Source organism: Denticeps clupeoides, chromosome 2, assembly GCF_900700375.1.
Source record: "Denticeps clupeoides chromosome 2, fDenClu1.1, whole genome shotgun sequence".
NCBI lineage: Eukaryota > Metazoa > Chordata > Actinopteri > Clupeiformes > Denticipitidae > Denticeps > Denticeps clupeoides.
In genome coordinates this window covers 2,031,246-2,048,646 of record NC_041708.1, presented here as the reverse complement: position 1 = coordinate 2,048,646, position 17,401 = coordinate 2,031,246, and the positions used below count along the sequence as shown (strand labels likewise).

Genomic DNA, 17,401 nt, shown 5'->3' with positions numbered 1-17,401 from the left:
TATACCACGATGACAGACAGCGGGTAGAAAACGTGCCAGAAATGGACTACTTTATTCATTTCTGTTCTGGACATGAGCGTCCGAATAAGGCACTGGACGATGAGACATTCCAACGTCCTGTCTTGGAAGGGAAATAAAGACCTGATGTAAAATGTTTAAGTCAACTAATGACTTACAGCCTGCTCTGAAATGATAAATGGCTAAAAGTGAACAATAAACGGTAAAACGGGTAACTGCGCACATTAATTCAGATGTTCACAAGTCACAATACAGGAAATAGATACAGTACAGTATACAGTGGGAACAAATACTGAACACTTCTATTTTAAAATACTCTGCATTTAGACAGGATTTGGTTGGGAAAATATAAACTCCCTTGGGTCAAAAGAATAGAAGTAGACTGTGTGTACGTCTAGTACATTAAATGAATGCCATTGTATACCAGTATTTTACTAAATGAAGTGAAGTGATTGTGAAACACTGCAGCACAGCACATGGTGACACAACAAAATGTGTCCTATGCATTTAACCGTCACCCTTGGTGAGCAGTGGGCGGCCATGACAGGCGACCGGGGAGCAGTGTGTTGGCACCTCGGCGGCTCGGGATTCGAACCGGCAACCTTCTGATTACGGGGCCGCTTCCTTAACCGCCAGGCCACAACTACGTTTTCACAAGGGCTTAAAAAAAGTGTAGTTGGAAGCTCCAGGCAGAAGCACCAGCCTGGTTGTTGGTAGACACGTTTTCACACGCTGCCATCTTCGCCGCTCCGTCTCACTCGAAATGGCGTTGAGTTCAGCCACGTCACTGCTCCCCCGGTTTTTGCATATTTACGCTTAGGGCCACATTGAAAAGATCTTTGCTCCCGAAGTGGACGTGGCCACCTCCGTCCGGTTACGGATGAGACGGCGACGTGTCTAGAGCCCCCCGGTTTATTTGTTTTTACGTTGCCACGCATTTTTCCCTGGATGAAAGCACACCACAGCACTCCAAAAATTCTGATCTACGAGTTTCCTGGTCCTTTGGAGGAAGGTCAAGTTCGGTTATTATGGTTAATATTCACACCGCCGACTCGGGTTCTACCGCGACACTCTTTGCTACCGCCGCCTCCTGGTGGTCTTTCTCGCCTTCTTTTTGTTCGGGTGCAACACCGTCCTGCCTACTGTAAGATTTGTCCACATCTTTGTCTTTGTGATTGCCGCCTTGCTCGTGCTCCTCTTGGAGAGCTTTGTTCAGCGCCTCCATCTCTGCGTTGGTCAGAGCGTCCTGTTGCTTAGCTGGGACCTCGGATTCTCGCCTCTTGATGAAGAGGAAGTTGCAGATGCACAGCACCAAAGCAGAAAGGACCACCTCACAGCCCGCCAGCATGAACACGTACTGGTACTTGTGGGTGTGGTCTAGAAGTCGCCCTGTGGAGGATAAGCATGAAAGACATATTCCAAAATGGCACTTCATGAGCCTTCCAGAATGTACTTTAAATTTGCTCTATGAGAACTGACCTGCAGAAGGTGGCCCAACAAGCACAGCAATGGCTTCCACCAGCAGAACCAGGCCGATTGCACTGGAGAACTTCTCTGTCCCCACGATGGCCATGAGCACTTCGAACTGCAAGGCGCCCACCATGCCGTAGGAAATGCCAAAAAAGATGCAGAAGGCCACAAGACCGCTGTAGTCCTCGGAGAAGGAACCCACCAGGTCTGTTGTGCCATTGAAGATCATGGCAAAGCCAAAGAGGTAGACGCATCTTGGGCGAACCCACTTCAGGCCAGCGACGATTCCGCACGTGGGACGAGCAAAGATGTCAATGAAGCCCAGGATGGTTAGAAGCAGCGCTGACTTTGTGTCCTCGTTGCCCATGGACTTGGCATAGCTTACTACAAACACAGGAGGTACAAAGAGCCCCAGGACCATGATGGCCGCAGCTATTGTGTAAATAAGGAACCCGCGATCCTTGAAGACGCTGAAGTCCAGCAGCCTGGCCTTGGGCGTTGGCTTTTTTTCTTCGACTGCCTTCTCCATATCATCCTCTTTTTTCTTGGGGTCTACCAGGGGCCTCATGAGAGCCCCACACGCACAGCAGTTGAGTAGCATGCCACCCAGGATGAGGAACCCACCTCGCCAGCCATATTTGTAGCTCAGAACCTGGCCCAGCGGTGAAAGGCAACACAGGGCCACTGGACTGCCTGCCGCCGCCAGACCGTTGGCCAGGGGACGTTTCTCACTGAAGTACCTGTTGAGCATGATGAGCGAAGGCTGGAAGTTCAGTGCGAGGCCCAATCCTGAAATGATGAAGAAGCACGTACAGTAAGCCACCAAAATCGCCTTGGCATTCTCGGTCATCTTGAAAAGGTTCTAGGGGAGTGGGCCAAATGTGGACAACTTGGCTATTGGTACTTACCAGTGATGACGCCAGTGGTGAGGTAAATGTGATAGATGGTGGTGGCAAACGATGCCAGAACCATCCCCAGGGAGGCGAAGACGCCTCCCATCATCATCACAGGCCGGCATCCGAAGCGGTTGACCAGGATGCTGCAAAGTGGGCCTGTATTACGTAGGAACACATCGGATTTTTATTACATCGGTACTTTTGGAACACCCAGTTGACCTCATATGTGAACCTTCATCAGTAAAGCTGCTATGATGCATGTGGATTATGGATGAGCGTCTGCACCTGTGCCATAGAGCATGGCCAGAAGAATGGAGGAGATCCAGGCGGTGTCGCTGTAGCCCACATCGAAGTCTTTGATCAGCTCTTTGAAGAAGACGCTGACTGCTTTGGGGAAGGCGTAGGAGAAGCCTGTGATGACGAAGCAGCCGAAGAGCACGGCCCAGCCCCATCCCCCATCCGGAGCCTTCACCCCACTCGACCCGGAGTCCACAGCAACTCCGCCCATGATCCTTGGCCTTGTTCACTTAATATGGCCCTGTGGGGGAAAGCAACATGCCAACAAAGGTCAAGGACCAAGAGACACGCAATGTTACTCTGTAAATGGGCAGAACACTTCTGCATAAAGGGTTAGTGGAACATCACGCACGATGACCCTCAGTATCGAGAAAGGACAACTTCAAACTTTTCACCTGAAAACTTGCTAGATTGTTCCGTTGCGCATCCAACTGGAAGGAGACTCTCCTATCTTCTGTAGGACCTGCATAGGAAGGATGCTGGGTGAGTAGTAGCTTAGTGGGTAACGCACTCGCCTATGAACCAGAAGACCCAGGTTCAAATCCCACTTACTACCATTATGTCCCTGTGCAGGACACTTAACCCTGAGTGTCTCCAGGGGGGGACTGTCCCTGTAACTACTGATTGTAAGTCGCTCTGGATAAGGGCGTCTGGTAAATGATGTAAATGTAAATGTCTTTCTTCAGACGTTTAGGGTATTATGATGTCTTCCATGATTGCGTTGTTACCGGTGGAGCTTTCTAGTACACTAATCCATTCTGAATCATGACCAAAAGAACCATTTCAATATGGATTCAATATTTCCGAACCAAAAATTTCTAGCCCTAGACCATTATCTCATTCACGCGAACCTCTGCGGCCAATATTATAGCATTATCTTGGCCAACTTGACCTCGCGTTCCGTAAATAGAAAGAGCGTGAGTGCGGAGAAGGTGATTCAGGGGGGCAAGTCAGCCGCTCGTTCAGCATGCAGCAGCGGATGCCATCAGTGTGCATGGACCGGCGGCGTTGGATCCTGGTGGCTTCGTACCAGCCTGGTACCACAATGCCGAGTGATGGCGCCAGCGCTTTAGCCTGTCTCGGTTTACACTGCCAAAGGTTTGGCCCTGTGACATTTGCTCGGAAGAGGCCAAACCCTTTGTAATATGTCAAAGTTGAAGTGACTTAACAATGCTTCCCCGTCAATTCCGTGAATGTGGGTTTTTTTTTTTTTTTTTTTACGGCTGCCCAAATGACACCTTGAACATTAAAATAGACGAACCTGAATAGCATGTAAAGGTCATGCTGGGGCAAAGCATGTATAGCCTGCCCCAGTGCAGACTCAAAGGCAACCCCACAGTGTCACAGTTCAGGGACAGAACATCATTTTACGCTCTTATTGGTTACCACTAAAATAGCTTTTTCTACTGAAAACATGCGACTGGGTTCTCGATATTCGGTTTACAGTATGTGTTTAAATGGAATCTAATATCACTGCTTCAGTCCCGCCCCCATCAGGTCGTAAAAAAGTCGGAACCGAAGCTTCTTTCATGCCCTGATGTATCACATATGACCCCTGATGAAGGCAAATGAACTAAAGCTCCCGTCTGAGGCGCGATATCTTAAAATGTCCCTTCTAATCCATGTTTTTCCCGTCCTCTGACAGTGGTGCTAATGTTGTGGCTCTTCTGTGGTTGACTGACAGTATTAGAGAACAACGTCGAAGCCCCGCCTTCCAATAATGCTCATAAAAAATTAATACTGGAATATTAATGCTTTCTGACTCATTCAGTAAATACATTGTAATAAACAAGGTTATTAATAGTATTAATCGTTTCGGGGATGCTGGTGAAGACTTACCCCAGCGAGCTGCACACAAACCCCCATTTACCGGCGGAGCTCCCTAATGTTGGAAAACGTTAGAACCCGGCTGCATCTCTGCTGGGGCGCCACCCACCCGCCCCCTAAAATAAGACCCTGACATTTCCCGCCTCGGGGGACGTACTAATGCCAGGTCTAACGGGCTGCCGAAACCTTATCGCTCCTCCGGTTCACGTTGGTGTTGCTCCTGGCCGACGTGACACAGATGAAACGGGGACCTTAGGCATTATGACGGGGCGTCCGTAGGTTAGGGGTCCTTCCAGGGGACGGAGACGTGCGGTCAGCTGACCCGGGCGGGATTTGATTAGGCCCCGCGGCCTGGCTGTCCAGAGCAATTAGTGTCTTTTCGGCGTAAGCCGTGCGTTGCCTGCTGGTGCGGTGTCCATTTTGACGAGACGGTCCCCTCTCCTCCTGCCTGTGACACATCCGTCCATGGGTGAGGTACCACAGTAAAGTGGAAACATCAGCACCTTCACTCGCTTCTTGGTAGGTTTCTAGTTCATGTTTGAAGGCTTCACTGTGAAACTGCGGATTTATCCCAATGCATTGGTGTGAGGTCACATGATGGCGGACAACGTAATTAAAGTCTATTTAAGCCTGTACATTTAAAAAAATGATAATAATCTTTAATCAGGTCTTGAGTTCGAACTGGAAGGAAAAGCAACAGGGCGGACGTGAGCTTGGTCCTGAGGGAGGGATTAGGAAGGACAGAAGGTGGTAGTGGCCTAGCGGGTAACACACTCGCCTATAAACCAGACCACAAAGTCCCAGGTTCGAAGCCCACTTACTGCCATCGTGTCCCTGAGCAGGACACTTAACCCCGAGTGTCCCCAGGGGGACCGTCCCCGTCACTACTCATTGTGAAGCTCTCCGGATTATAAATGTAAATGCAACGTGGGATGGGGGGGAGGGGCTTCAGAGGCGATACTGGGACCCGTCAATCTTAAATTGACAGACGAGACAGATGGGAACGCCCACTGGGTGGCCTACGTGCCGAACGTGCCATCGGAACGCCTGAGCGCTCCTTCCTTCTCTCCCTCCATCCCCTGCTTCCAAACTCTCCTCCTCCGCTCATTAGTAACGATGTTCATTCATTACCCCCCCGTCCGCAGCTCCCGCCGCCCTCCTACCTGTCGGACGCAGCGGGTCCCTCCCGAGACCATTCCGCGGGCTCGAGCCACCGCCGTTCTCCCCCGGACGGGCGCGCGCACGGACTGGAGCGCGCGCACGCGCCCCGGGGGTCGGAGGCGTCGGGTGATGCTGCGCGCGACAGGTGCCGGCGTTATGTAGGCGGGCGGACGTGACCGGGGACAGGACCGCGCCTGGTCTCGGCTCTAACTGTGAGGTCGCTCGAGTTTTTTAGCAGTCCACATCTCGTGCCCGATCGGTGACAGCAGCGGTGTCTGGTGTCCTGCTGAGAGGCAGGTGTCACCAGGATTGGACGTGCTGGGTGTCCCTGCGACGGGGACACGACAGTGTGTGAGGGTAAGCACCCCGACATCAAGACGTATAGGAACCTGGATGGAGGTGCAGGTGTCTGATAAAAGAAATAAGAGGGTCAAGGTCACCTTGGAGGACATACCGTCCCCGTCCCTCCCACGTCCAACGGTCACCTGCTCTCTGTCGGTCTGTCTGTCTGTGTGTGGACAGAGGTGGGTGAAGTAGGTAAAAGTCCCAGGTTCAAACCCCACTTACTACCATCGTGTTCCTGAGCAGGACACTGAACCCTGAGTGTCTCCAGAAGGGGACTGTCCCCGTCACTACTGACTATAAGGCGCTTTGGATAAGGGCGTCTGGTAAATACTGTAAATGCTGTAAATATAAACCATGTGCTGAAGAGTTAAAGTCGTTTTTACTGTATGAGTAAAAGTTTGCAACAACTTTTATACAGTTCGTCTCAATGGGCTTTGACAGTTGACTGTTCTGCACACAAGAAGAAAAAAGAAAGGAAGAAACGTTGGGAAGGAGTGGTACAGAGAGGGACGTCCTTCCAGGGTGGAGTGAACCTGCAGTTGGTGTCGGTGCAGGGTCGAAGAAGAGAAAAAGTCCTACAGTTGCAGTGGTGGAGAGGTCCACAGTGTAGTATAGAGCATCCGTCCATGTTTGGAGGTACTGGACAGTGCAGAGTAGGTTTATTACGTATTTATTACGTATTTATTAGCTTTAGATGTTACGGTGGTGGTGGCTGTGGTGACCCTCTGTTATGTTGTACAACCGGTACACAAATACGTGGCTTTAATGGTAAATTTGTGCAGCAGCGGGCTGGCGCCCTAACTACGTACACGCGTGTAGTGGTTTGTGTTGGGATGAAGAGTGGAATTCTTTTCCACGCTGTCGGGACAGGAATGACCTCATGGGGGAAATAATAAAAAAAAAACACTTCTACTATGTTATTTTTAATTTTTGGAAAGAACATAACCCCCCGGCGCCACCTGCTGGACAAATGGCGGTGTTGCGACCATTATCCTCAGATTGACAGGACCTGATATAACGTCTGGAGCTACTCTCAGAAGACCCCCTTTCATCCATGAATCTGGTTGATGTGCGTGGGATTTTGCCCGGAAAAGCCCGGAAAAACATTTACCACGACGGTCCCACCGTCCTGGGGCTGCAATCGTGACACACTCATTTGGAGTTCATCTGCTCCAGTAAGCATCATCTGATTTTCAGAGTATGAACATGTCTTCTTCTGCAGTGTCAGGGTTCATGAAGCGACACTTCAGTAATAAAACTGGAACCGATGCTTCTTTCACGCCCTGATGTATCAACTATGGCCCCTGATGAAGGCAAATGAACTAAAGCTTTCGTTCGAGGCGCGATATCCATGTTTTTCCCTTCCTCTTCCATTTACATTTACATTTACAGCATTTATCAGACGCCCTTATCCAGAGCGACTTACAATCAGTATTACAGGGACAGTCTCCCTGGAGCAACTTAGGGTTAAGGGTCTTGCTCAGGGTCACAATGGTAGTAAGTGGGATTCGAACCCGGGTCTTCTGGTTCATAGGCGAGTGTGTTACCCACTAGGCTACTACCACCCCTCTTCCAGTGGTGCTAATGTTGTGGCTCTTCGGTGAATATCTCACGTGGGTTAAAAGTGGGTCTGTTTCTCTTCTGTGGTTGACTGGCAGTATTGGAGAATATCTTGTAAAAAGATACAATGATGAAACAACGTGAAGGCCCAATGTTGATGCTCATACAAATTAATACTGTAATATTATCGCCTTTTGACTGATTCTGTAAACATATTGTAATACACTAGACTATTAATAGCCTGATGTGATTTTCAGAGTATGTCTGATGTGGTGCTGATGATTAGTGGAGTGGGTTTCACGAATGTGACCCCTTTAATGCGCGTGCCCGCGAAGTGGGCGTGTCGAATACGCTACCAAACCGGCGGCGGCTGGATTGAGAGATTTAGACTTGCCATTAAAATCTGTTTCTACTTCTTTTATTGTTTTTTTACTGATCGAATAAACGTGTCGTTATAATATAATGTAAAATGAGCAGCCAATCGGCGACGCGGGTCGGGTTTCTGCGCGGGAAGGGCGGGGCTCGGAGACCAGGGGGCGTTCCCGTGCCGGAATCAGGACGTGATTATGTTACAGCCGATCCTGTCGGCCCGTGTCTTTTGCCGCTTCGATGGCTGAAATAAAACGCAGTGTTATGTTAATCTCTTTGCCACGAACTCTGCTGCGGTGGAAATGTGAAGTTTTGTTCGCCAGCCCGAGGACTGTCCATGGTGCTGACCGCGGGCCGCCATGTTGCCAGATCTCGCGAGAAAGTACGCAGCGGCGCAAGGTGCGTTCCTGGAGTAAACCACACGCCTGTCCAAATCGGCTCAAAGTAGCTTAACGAGCCAAAATGTCGGTTGCTAATAACAAGCCAAGTATCAGGGCCCAATTTGGTGAGTTAGTGCTTAACTTCTGGGTTTGTCGTAACTTCTGTAATTATAAATACGTTGTCAGCATATACATTTCGTCGCGTTTGAGGTTTTATCACGATGCACGATTTTGTTTAAAAAAAAAAAAAAAGTTTTGTAACAAGCGGTCTTGGCAACCCTGAAATCCGGCGCCCCGTAGTGACGTAGCAGCCCGTACGGGCACAGGTAAGCGGAGACGCGGAGACCACGTGACTCCGCCGCACCGGGCACAGGCTCCGTTGGGTAACGGGTCAGCAGGATCTGGTGTCGTTCTCCCCGCTGAACTCGTTCCTCCTGTCCTCTCTGCAGATAAGGAGGAGTCGAGGTCTGTGTGGTCTGACTCAGGTGGAGGGCTTGCTTCTGCATCTCCTCTTTAGACGCCTTTCCTACATTGTAAGTGGTTAAGATGCCAGCTCCTCATTCCGGTCGTGTCTCCCTGTTTAGAGCGGCGCAGATGACGGGGAGTGAGGGGTGGTGCTCTCCGGTGCCATGGCTCACCCAGGTCCTGTGGACAGGAAGCCCCACCCTGGCACCCAGGGGTTCCTCGCAACCCTGCCCACTCAGCAACACGGTCATCATGGAACCCGCTGTCCATCACCTGCAGGCCTGTCGTCAAATGCTCCAATAGTTGGTCAGTTGTCCTATACACTACTAGTCAAAAGTCTGGACGCCCCGACTCTGTGGCGGTTATGGAGACTAAGATGGAGCCATTTTGAAGAATCCGGAGCCTTTTTTTCCTCTTTTTACCTTCACGTCTGCTTTGCTCACTATCATCATCATCAAAAGCTGCTTAATGAGATGCTCATTAACACGAGTGAATGATAGGAACGTGTTCAGGACAGTTGGAAACCGTCCCCGTTGTCCAACTGAAGGTGTTGGGGAGAAGACAAGCATGTGAAACGCTGCCGTCACAGCAAAAAAAACGCAAATATTCAACTTTCTTTGTTAATTACACAACATGCACATTACATATACGTTATAGTCCTGCGTCTTCAGTTTTGTTCATTTTCTGTTGTGTGAGACCTGTAAATGAGGAAGGGGCGTCCAAACCTTTGACTGGTAGAGTACAGGGTTAAAAATGATTTATATTGGTGAGAATATGAAACCGACCTCTGGCATGTTTGTCATGGGGGGGGGCGGTGTTCCACGCTCTGCAGATGGACGGGACACGGCACGGCCGGCCCGCCGCATGAGGGCGTACGTAGAGAGGAGCGCGGACGGGAGGTCGGGGTTCAGCGTGAGCGGCGGCATGGAACCCGGCCACGGCGTCTTCGTCGGCACTGTGGAGAGCGGCGGTCCTGCAGGTGGTGCGGCAGTGGAGGCTGTTAACAGATTTGTAGCGTGCCCAACAGTGTGTGTGTGTGTGTGTGTGTGTAATAGCTCATGCGGGCCTGTGCGTGGGGGACGAGCTGCTGGAGGTGAACAGCGTGAGGCTGGACGGCGTCAGTCTGCCGTCTGCAATGAAGCTCCTCACCAGCAGCCAGCGGCTGCACGTCCTACTGCAGAGAGGAGAGAAATTACCCACGATGCACCACAGCAAGGACAAAACCACCTGGTGAGACACTGTCCCGTTCCTAAGTCTAGGGGTCTAAGAAACGTGACGAGGGTGTGGAGAGGAGGACGTCCCCTGTTATACACACAACCGTAACAGGACGCAGCACAGCTAACCAACATCAGCACAGACTAAAGGAAGGGACGGTCCAGCGGGGACAACTCAAACACGCACAAGTTAACAAAAAGGGCACATAAAGCTAACAGGCTAACCTAGGCTAACAAAAAAGGGTCTATCACACAAACACCATCCGAAGTGTAGGTGGAGTTGACCAATAGGCAGATGGTAGGTGGAGCTTGTAGGCTTCAACTCCTCCCACAAAGTCAACCTGAAAGAGTCAGGACACAAAAACACAGCCAGACACACAGAACACGTGGGAACGTATGTCCAGGGACGTAACAGACACACACACACACACACACACACACACAGACAACCAGCACTGAACTCAAACAACGAAGAAAAAACTAGATGTGTAGCATCAATAACTGATCTGATGATAATTGCACCAGGGTGGACCTTACGCACCGCAGGATGGTGGTAGAAGAGGGCGGAGCTTCTCCTTCCACGCTGAGCACTGACGGGGCACTGCGCCGGGTCGTCCACCTCCGCACCACGCCCTCCGACCGACGCCTCGGCCTCAACATCCGCGGCGGCAGCGAGTTCGGCCTCGGCATCTACGTCTCCAGGCACGCTAGGAGAGCTTTGGAAGCCCTCAATGAACTCATCAAACTGCGTACACGTGATAAACGCTCTTCTTTACCCCCCTCCCGGCGTAGCCTGGATCCAGGGGGCCTTGCGGAACAGAGCGGGATTAAGATGGGCGACCAGATCCTGGCGGCCAATGGCGTCAGCTTCCTGGACGTACCGCACCACGAGGCCGTGGAAGCTCTGAAGTCTCACGCGCATCTGACACTGACTATCAAGGTAAAACGCGAACCCGCGAGCGAGAGTCGGTACGGAGGCGCTCCGGCTTGTCTCTAACGCTGTCCGACGGCAGGAAGTGGGGAGGTATCCGGCGTACCAAGAGAGGGTGGCGGAACGCAGCGAGGCCGACCGCTGTAAGAGATGTTATATTTATATTTATATTTATTCATAGAAATCGAACTTTTTTTCATTCGTGTGTGTTGATGGCTTTTAGCCAACGGAGTACAGGACGCCGTCTCCCAGGACTCAGGCTCCGCCTCCTCAGCCTCCTCCCCCTCTGCCGGCACCCCCAGCACCATCAGCGCCGTCTCTCAGGCGCTGCTGCCCGCCTTGCCCAAGCGCGCGGAGAGCGGCCCCCCCCGACACCAGCCACGCCGTGGGACCCCGCGTCCTGCTGCGGGACACCGCTATCCGGGAGGCCCCGGGCCACGTGGGCGCAGGAGGTGAGACGCCCGTCCCCGCGGCTCAAACACTTCCACCCACATGACGCGCTGTGTGCTAACCATTACAATACGGTTATATATTATATCATAATCAGAAGGTTGTGGGTTCAAATCCCGAACCGCCAAGTGCCACTGAGCAAAGCACCGTCCCCACACACTGCTCCCCGGGCGCCTGTCATGGCTGCCCACTGCTCACCAAGGGTGATGGTTAAATGCAGAGGACACAATACATTGTGTGCACTGGGTGCTGTGCTGTGACAAAACAAGAAAGGAACAGGGGAATAATACCCGGCACCCGGTGTCATTAAACCCTGAGTAACCGGACAAAACCATTACAGGTCACCATCACACTTTTCTAAATCATAGGCGTAAAATATGGCATTTTTTAAATGCCAGAACAAGTGCACTAAAAAATGATCCACGTGCGAGATCAGGCATGTAGGAAGCCCATGACGTGACCTCAAAAAAAAACAGACAACTCTAAAAACTGGCCTGACGCCCCTCAAAAGAAAGGGGTTGAGTAATAATAGATATTCGGCCGGATGATTACCAGATGATTAAACATGCTGTCAATTTGCTGCCAAATTAAACGAGTAAACAAGTTGGTAATGTGAGATAATTAATATATTATATTGCGGGGGTTATATCGGCCGACTCGGGTTAGCTCAGGTCGACTCGGGTCGGCTCAGATCGGGATCGGGTCATGTCGGGTCGGGTTGGGTCGGCTCGGGTCAGCTCAGGTCTGCTCAGGTTGACTTGGGTTGGGTCGGGTCGGGTGTGGTGGGGTGGTGTGGGGTCGGGTTGGGTCATGTCGGGTCAGGTCGGGCCAGGTCGGGTCGGGTCAGGTCAGCTCTGATGGCTTGAGTCAGGTCAGGTTGGGTCATGTCAACTCGGCTCGGACCAGCTCGGGTCGGGTTGGGTTGGGTCAGGTTAGATGGCTTGGGTCGGCTTGGGCTGGGTCATATCGGCTCAGGCCAGCTCGGGTCAGCTCGGGTCGGGCCAGCTTGGATTGTGTCTGGTTGGGTCAGGTCAGATGGCTTGAGACGGGTCGGCTTGGGCTGGGTCAGGTCGAGTCGGGTCATGTCGGGTTGGCTCGGGTCTGCCCAGCTCGGGTTGGGTCAGGTCAGATGGCTTGGGTCGGGTCGGCTTGGGCTGGGTCAGGTCGAGTCGGGTTGGCTCGGGTCTGCCCAGCTCGGGTTGGGTCAGCTCTGATGGCTTGAGTCAGGTCAGGTTGGGTCATATCAACTCGGCTCGGGCCAGCTCGGTTCGGGTTGGGTTGGGTTGGGTCAGGTCAGATGTCTTGAGTTGGGTCGGCTTGGGCTGGGTCAGGTCGAGTCGGGTTGGCTCGGGACTGCCCAGCTCGGCTTGGGTCGGGCCGGGCCGGTCTCGAGCAGTAAATGATCAGTCAGCCAACACGAACTTCCAGTCTATAGTAGCGATCCTTTCCATGTGATTTGCTGCTTATAAATTCGTTTCCGCATGTTGTCTAGCCGGGTCGGGTCGGGCGGGATTCTATCTTGCCCCGCCGTTTCTTCCCAGGCGCCTCGCAGGGCGACCGAGGCCCGTCGGAGGGAAGCCCCCTGCAGCGGTCGAAGACGTTCTTCCGCCTGCTGTTCCGCGGAGCGCGCAAGAGAGACTCGTCGGCGGGACGCTCCAGGTCACCCCCCAGGAAGAACCGGGGTGAGGCACTGGTTCCGGTTCTTCTTGTCTGTCTGGTGTGGACGGAAGCGGACCACTTTGACTTTTGCCGCCGTTTGTTTGTTGGTCAGACAGAGCTGATGGAGTCAGAGCCGCCGTGGACGCCGAGGCTCTGGCTGCGGTGGAGGACATGGCCTGGAGGCTGCTGGGAGACAGCGAGGTGGCCGCTGTCATGACCTTCTGTGGACAAGTAAGCAAAATGACATTAAATATGTACAGACGAGATTCTGGCTGAATGGGATCTCTATCTCCTCTTCCAGTTTCTGACCGATGGAGTGGTGGAAACTTTAGCGGAGAACCTGCTGGCCATGCTGGACTGTCCTGAGAAGCTCCTGCTACTTCGGGACGTCAGGTGGGTGCAGGGCACCAGTCGGGGTGGGGTTGAGAAGAACGGAAGGCCAGAGGTCAGTGGCGGTTGCACCTGAGCTGCTTTCCTCTTCCCTACGCAGGATGCTGGTTCCCATCAATCAGCTGGAGCTCTTCAACAGCCTGGTGGAGCCTTTTGAGCAGGAGGCCTATCACAGTCTGAAGAGCCGAACACGTGAGTGTCTCCACTTTACTTGATATGGACTACCGACCATTACCAATCATCTTCCTAGAATGCACCTTCCACTAATCTAATGCTGATCTACCCACCAGGGCCCTCAACCGTTTATTAACCGTTAACCGTTTATCAACCTACACGAGAACGCCTTTCTCTGCTTTTCGGTTTCTGAAATAAATATCTGAAATGTTGTCGTCCACAATGAGACGCAGAAAACGTCTAGTTGTCCCCCGCGGTGAGTTCAACATGCCGTTGTTCTTTTTCATTAGGAATTCATGCATGAATACCGCGCGGATTTGCGGAAAAGACAAATTCACTCTGGACCCGTTTTAGAAACGGCGGTTAGATGGGATAGAAATGTTGCTGTTCTTTATCGGTCATGTGCACGTTTCTAACCCACTGTTGGTAAATCCCTCACGTTCTTATTCTGGTGCTCTGCAGAAACGGCCTCATTTCGACCATATTTCAAATTCAAATTTTGTTTGTCAGGTACACAGACATACATGGTATGATATGCAGTGCTGCTACAGACCTCAGTATTGCAAACATAACCAAATATTACACTTTTATGTCTTTAACATAAAATATGTGTAACAGGTGAGGTGAAGGTGTGCAAATGACTGAAATAATATATAAAAAAAGAGGTATTGTGTAAAGAGTCAAAAGAGCAAAGATTTTGTGCAAAGAGTCCAGAGTGGTTGAGAGTGAAAGTGCTGGAGTGTATTGGAGTTCTATGTACTGTTGTTGCTGAGAGCTCGTATAGCCTGCGGGAAGAAGCTCCTCCTCGTCCTCTCTGTGCTGGACTTCAGGGAGCGGAAGCGCTTCCCTGATCGCAGCAGGGAGAAGAGTCCATTGTTGGGGTGGCTGAGGACCTTCACTGTCTTCCTGGCCCTGGTCCAGCACCGTTTGCTGTAGATGGATTGAAGGTCAGGGAGCTTGGTACGGACGATGCGTTCGGCTGATCGAACCACCCTCTGTAGTGCTCGCCTGTCCTTCATGGTGCTGTTCCCGAACCAGGTGGACATGTTTGGTAATGCCACCTCAACCTGAACCAAGCATAAGTACAAGAGGAAGATGGTAAAGTCCACACCTTGCGTGAAAGTGGTCTTGCGCATCAATCTGTGCGTAAGGAGGATGGATAAATGAGGGCCGAAGCCTGAACTGGATCAGTAGCCGTACGGCTGCTTAGATGGGTTCCTTTCTATCATATCTTGTCATAGATATCATATCCTATCATGTCCTACCAGGCTTTAAAACACGTCATAAGCATTGGCTGACAAATCCGATTTGGGACCCTGGTACCATAACGATAATAATTTCATATGAGCAGCATCATACCAGAATTTACCCATCAAGGTCATTTCTTTTCTGTTAGTTACGCTGCCATTCAAACGCAGTAGAACTGAGGATCAGTAATATTCTGATCTATAGTCAGAACCCCACCACTGCGGTCGCCCCTCATCACAATGCTTCCAGGTCCTCCTCTGCGGTGTACCGTGGTCCCTCCACGGAATCACTTTTATAGTTCTGGGTTCTGGTCGGTCCAGATTCACGTGGCGGTTCCCAGCTCCACGCCGCGGAGGATTGTGAGCAGGAGAGTCGTCTCCTCGAGGAGCTGGAGACGCTGCGGCTTTCCCTCCCCAGCATCCAGCCCACCCCTGACCCGCCTCGGCACGCCGGGACCTCTGACCCTGTCATGGACGCGTCTCCGGGTCTCGGCGCCCCCAGAATCAGCCCGCTGCTCCCCAACTGGCTGCTGGCTGAAAGACCCCCCTCCCACGGTCAGGGAAATGGTACGGCCGCCCGGGGCCGGGCCCTCACCGAGAGGAGGGGCAATAAAGGAGGTCAGGGGGAGACGGTGTTTACAATTGGAGCGCCGTCCGGTTACAGGAGACCACCGCTGTCCAACATCTTTGGGCCTCACGTGGCGACTGAGTCTATGGCGCCCCCCGCAGGCCATGCAGCAAATCAGCGGTTGGATGAACGCCTCGCGGCCTACCAGGGGCACGACGGGGGTGAAGGGTCACGGAAATACGAGCTCAGAACCGTCTGCGTCTCCAAGACCAAACAGTCTCTGGGTGAGACCAACATTTCCTCAAAAAATACTCTTATCAGCTTTTATTTGTTAGTTGCTGTGTTCAGCATTTCAACACTAGATGGCAGCACAAGCTCACATTCTGTTCGATTACATTTACATTTCCAGCATTTACCAGACGTCCTTATCCAGAGCAACTTACAGTCAGTAGTTACAGGGACAGTCCCCCCCTGGAGACACTCAGGGTTAAGTGTCTTGCTCAGGGACACGATGGTAGTAAGTGGGGTTTGAACCTGGGTCTTCTGGTTCATAGGCGACGTTCAAACCCCACTTACTACCATCGTGTCCCTGAACAAGTCACTTAACCCTGAGTGTCTCCAGGGGGGGACTGTCCCTGTAACTACTTACCGTAGGACCCTCTGGATAAGGCCGTCTGGTAAATGCTGTAAATGTGAATGTAATGGTTAATAGGCGAGTGTCCCACCCGATTACCGTCCTGTGAAATGAAGGAGGTTTTCCTCGTAGATGTTCGCATTCTAATGTTCTGCACACACTTCAGGCATCAGTATCTCCGGAGGTGTCGAGTCCAGGGTGCAGCCGGTGGTGAAGATAGAGAAGATTTTCCAGGGAGGCGCCGCTTCCACCAGCAACGTCCTGAGGGTAAACGGCGCTGACGTCTCAATTGTCCTACGTTAAACATGAGCCGCGCTCACAGAATCCTTCCCTCGTCTTGCCCACGCACAAACCTTCTAGCCTTGGCATTGAGGCCACCCGACGGCGGGCGCTGCAGGGCGCCCTCAAGTTCAATTACGCGCTGATGAAAGCGCATTCCACTCCAACGGCTCCGACATTCCATCTTAATGAGAATAAGAGGAGGAGGAACTGTCACTATATGGGACAAAGGCATGTGGGTCTGCATGTGGGGCAGTGGTGGCCTAGTGGTTAAGGAAGCGGCCCCGTAATCAGAAGGTTGCTGGTTTGAATCCCGATCCGCCAAGGTGCTACTGAGGTGCCACTGAGCAAAGCCCCGTCCCCACACACTGCTCCCCGGGCGCCTGTCATGGCTGCCCACTGCTCACTCGGGGTTAAATGCAGAGGACAAATTTCACTGTGTGCACCGTGTGCTGTGTATCTCAAGTGACAATCACTTCACTTTATCACGTTCTACTTTCAATCCAGATCCGGGGTTAAAAAATGTGTAAACCTGGACAACATTAGTGTAAACAGTTCCTTTTGTGTTTTTTAGCTATATATAATATTACATATTTGCATAATTGAATATTTGCATATGCTTCATCCCCAAATGAAGGCGGGGTTTGAGCTGGTGTCGGTGGACGGCGTCTCCCTGCAGGGCGTGACGCACCAGCAGGCGGTCGACACCATCAGACAGGCCTTCAGCCACAAAGCCACCGACCCCATGGAGCTGGTGGTGAAAGTGGCCCGCGGCTCCTGACGAACAGCGGGACGCGGACGATCCCTGCCGGTCCCCGGATGAGGACACAGCGGTGGACGCTGGAAATCACCTTCACCTCAGAGAACCTCAGAGTTATTATTCTTCAGGATAACACGATTAAACACTGACTCCGGTCTTTTTTGCCAAATGTTTTACCAGCCCTGGTCAAACTCTTTGGGGGTGGAAGGCGGGGTCAAGACCAGCGGTCAAATTACAGGAGATGATGTGTGGTGTGTTTATTTCATGAACAGAATGACTCTTCTGTAAGTTAAATATGTGTTTGAAT

The 17,401-nt window shown here is 51.8% G+C and overlaps 2 protein-coding genes across 11 annotated transcripts; one reads left to right on the top strand and one right to left on the bottom strand.

Moving 5' to 3' along the window:
- Window positions 1-24: 24 nt before the first annotated feature.
- slc16a3b (solute carrier family 16 member 3b) lies at window positions 25-5,886 on the bottom strand. 4 transcript variants are annotated; one of them, XM_028970171.1, is made up of 6 exons: window positions 5,672-5,885; window positions 3,077-3,144; window positions 2,670-2,922; window positions 2,397-2,540; window positions 1,498-2,277; window positions 25-1,407 (listed from the first exon to the last, which is right to left on the bottom strand). In XM_028970171.1, exons 3-6 carry the CDS (start codon window positions 2,890-2,892, stop codon window positions 1,058-1,060), a joined length of 1,497 nt encoding a protein of 498 aa, XP_028826004.1. In that variant the 5' UTR covers window positions 2,893-2,922; window positions 3,077-3,144; window positions 5,672-5,885; the 3' UTR covers window positions 25-1,057. The 4 variants fall into 4 exon arrangements, with proteins under 4 accessions (XP_028826004.1, XP_028826003.1, XP_028826005.1 ...); XM_028970170.1 differs by lacking the exon at window positions 5,672-5,885 and adding an exon at window positions 4,521-5,621; XM_028970172.1 differs by lacking the exon at window positions 3,077-3,144 and having other exon boundaries at window positions 5,672-5,886.
- LOC114784638 (PDZ domain-containing protein 7-like) lies at window positions 4,785-17,388 on the top strand. 7 transcript variants are annotated; one of them, XM_028970165.1, is made up of 15 exons: window positions 4,785-5,027; window positions 8,908-9,094; window positions 9,621-9,767; window positions 9,844-10,018; window positions 10,528-10,704; window positions 10,795-10,942; window positions 11,020-11,076; window positions 11,157-11,385; window positions 12,925-13,065; window positions 13,155-13,273; window positions 13,344-13,435; window positions 13,533-13,624; window positions 15,175-15,705; window positions 16,222-16,322; window positions 16,972-17,388. In XM_028970165.1, the coding sequence occupies exons 2-15, from the start codon at window positions 8,953-8,955 to the stop codon at window positions 17,113-17,115; spliced, it is 2,295 nt and encodes a 764-aa protein (XP_028825998.1). In that variant the 5' UTR covers window positions 4,785-5,027; window positions 8,908-8,952; the 3' UTR covers window positions 17,116-17,388. The 7 variants fall into 7 exon arrangements, with proteins under 7 accessions (XP_028825998.1, XP_028825999.1, XP_028825993.1 ...); XM_028970166.1 differs by lacking the exon at window positions 4,785-5,027 and adding an exon at window positions 6,530-6,667; XM_028970160.1 differs by lacking the exon at window positions 4,785-5,027 and adding an exon at window positions 7,923-8,342.
- The last annotated feature ends 13 nt before the right edge of the window (window positions 17,389-17,401 follow it).

What these genes read in the sequence shown, in the direction of transcription:
- slc16a3b (XM_028970172.1), bottom strand. Translation starts at nt 2,892, where the DNA reads ATGGGCGGAGTTGCTGTGGACTCCGGGTCGAGTGGGGTGAAGGCTCCG. An exon ending in CACCACTGGCGTCATCACTG is followed by an intron (nt 2,278 to 2,396) that starts GTAAGTACCAAT and finishes TCATCATTTCAG; the next exon opens with GATTGGGCCTCGCACTGAAC. An exon ending in TGTTGGGCCACCTTCTGCAG is followed by an intron (nt 1,408 to 1,497) that starts GTCAGTTCTCAT and finishes TATCCTCCACAG; the next exon opens with GGCGACTTCTAGACCACACC.
- LOC114784638 (XM_028970165.1), top strand. Translation starts at nt 8,953, where the DNA reads ATGGCTCACCCAGGTCCTGTGGACAGGAAGCCCCACCCTGGCACCCAG. An exon ending in ATCTGACACTGACTATCAAG is followed by an intron (nt 10,943 to 11,019) that starts GTAAAACGCGAA and finishes GACGGCAGGAAG; the next exon opens with TGGGGAGGTATCCGGCGTAC. An exon ending in CTGCTACTTCGGGACGTCAG is followed by an intron (nt 13,436 to 13,532) that starts GTGGGTGCAGGG and finishes TTCCCTACGCAG; the next exon opens with GATGCTGGTTCCCATCAATC.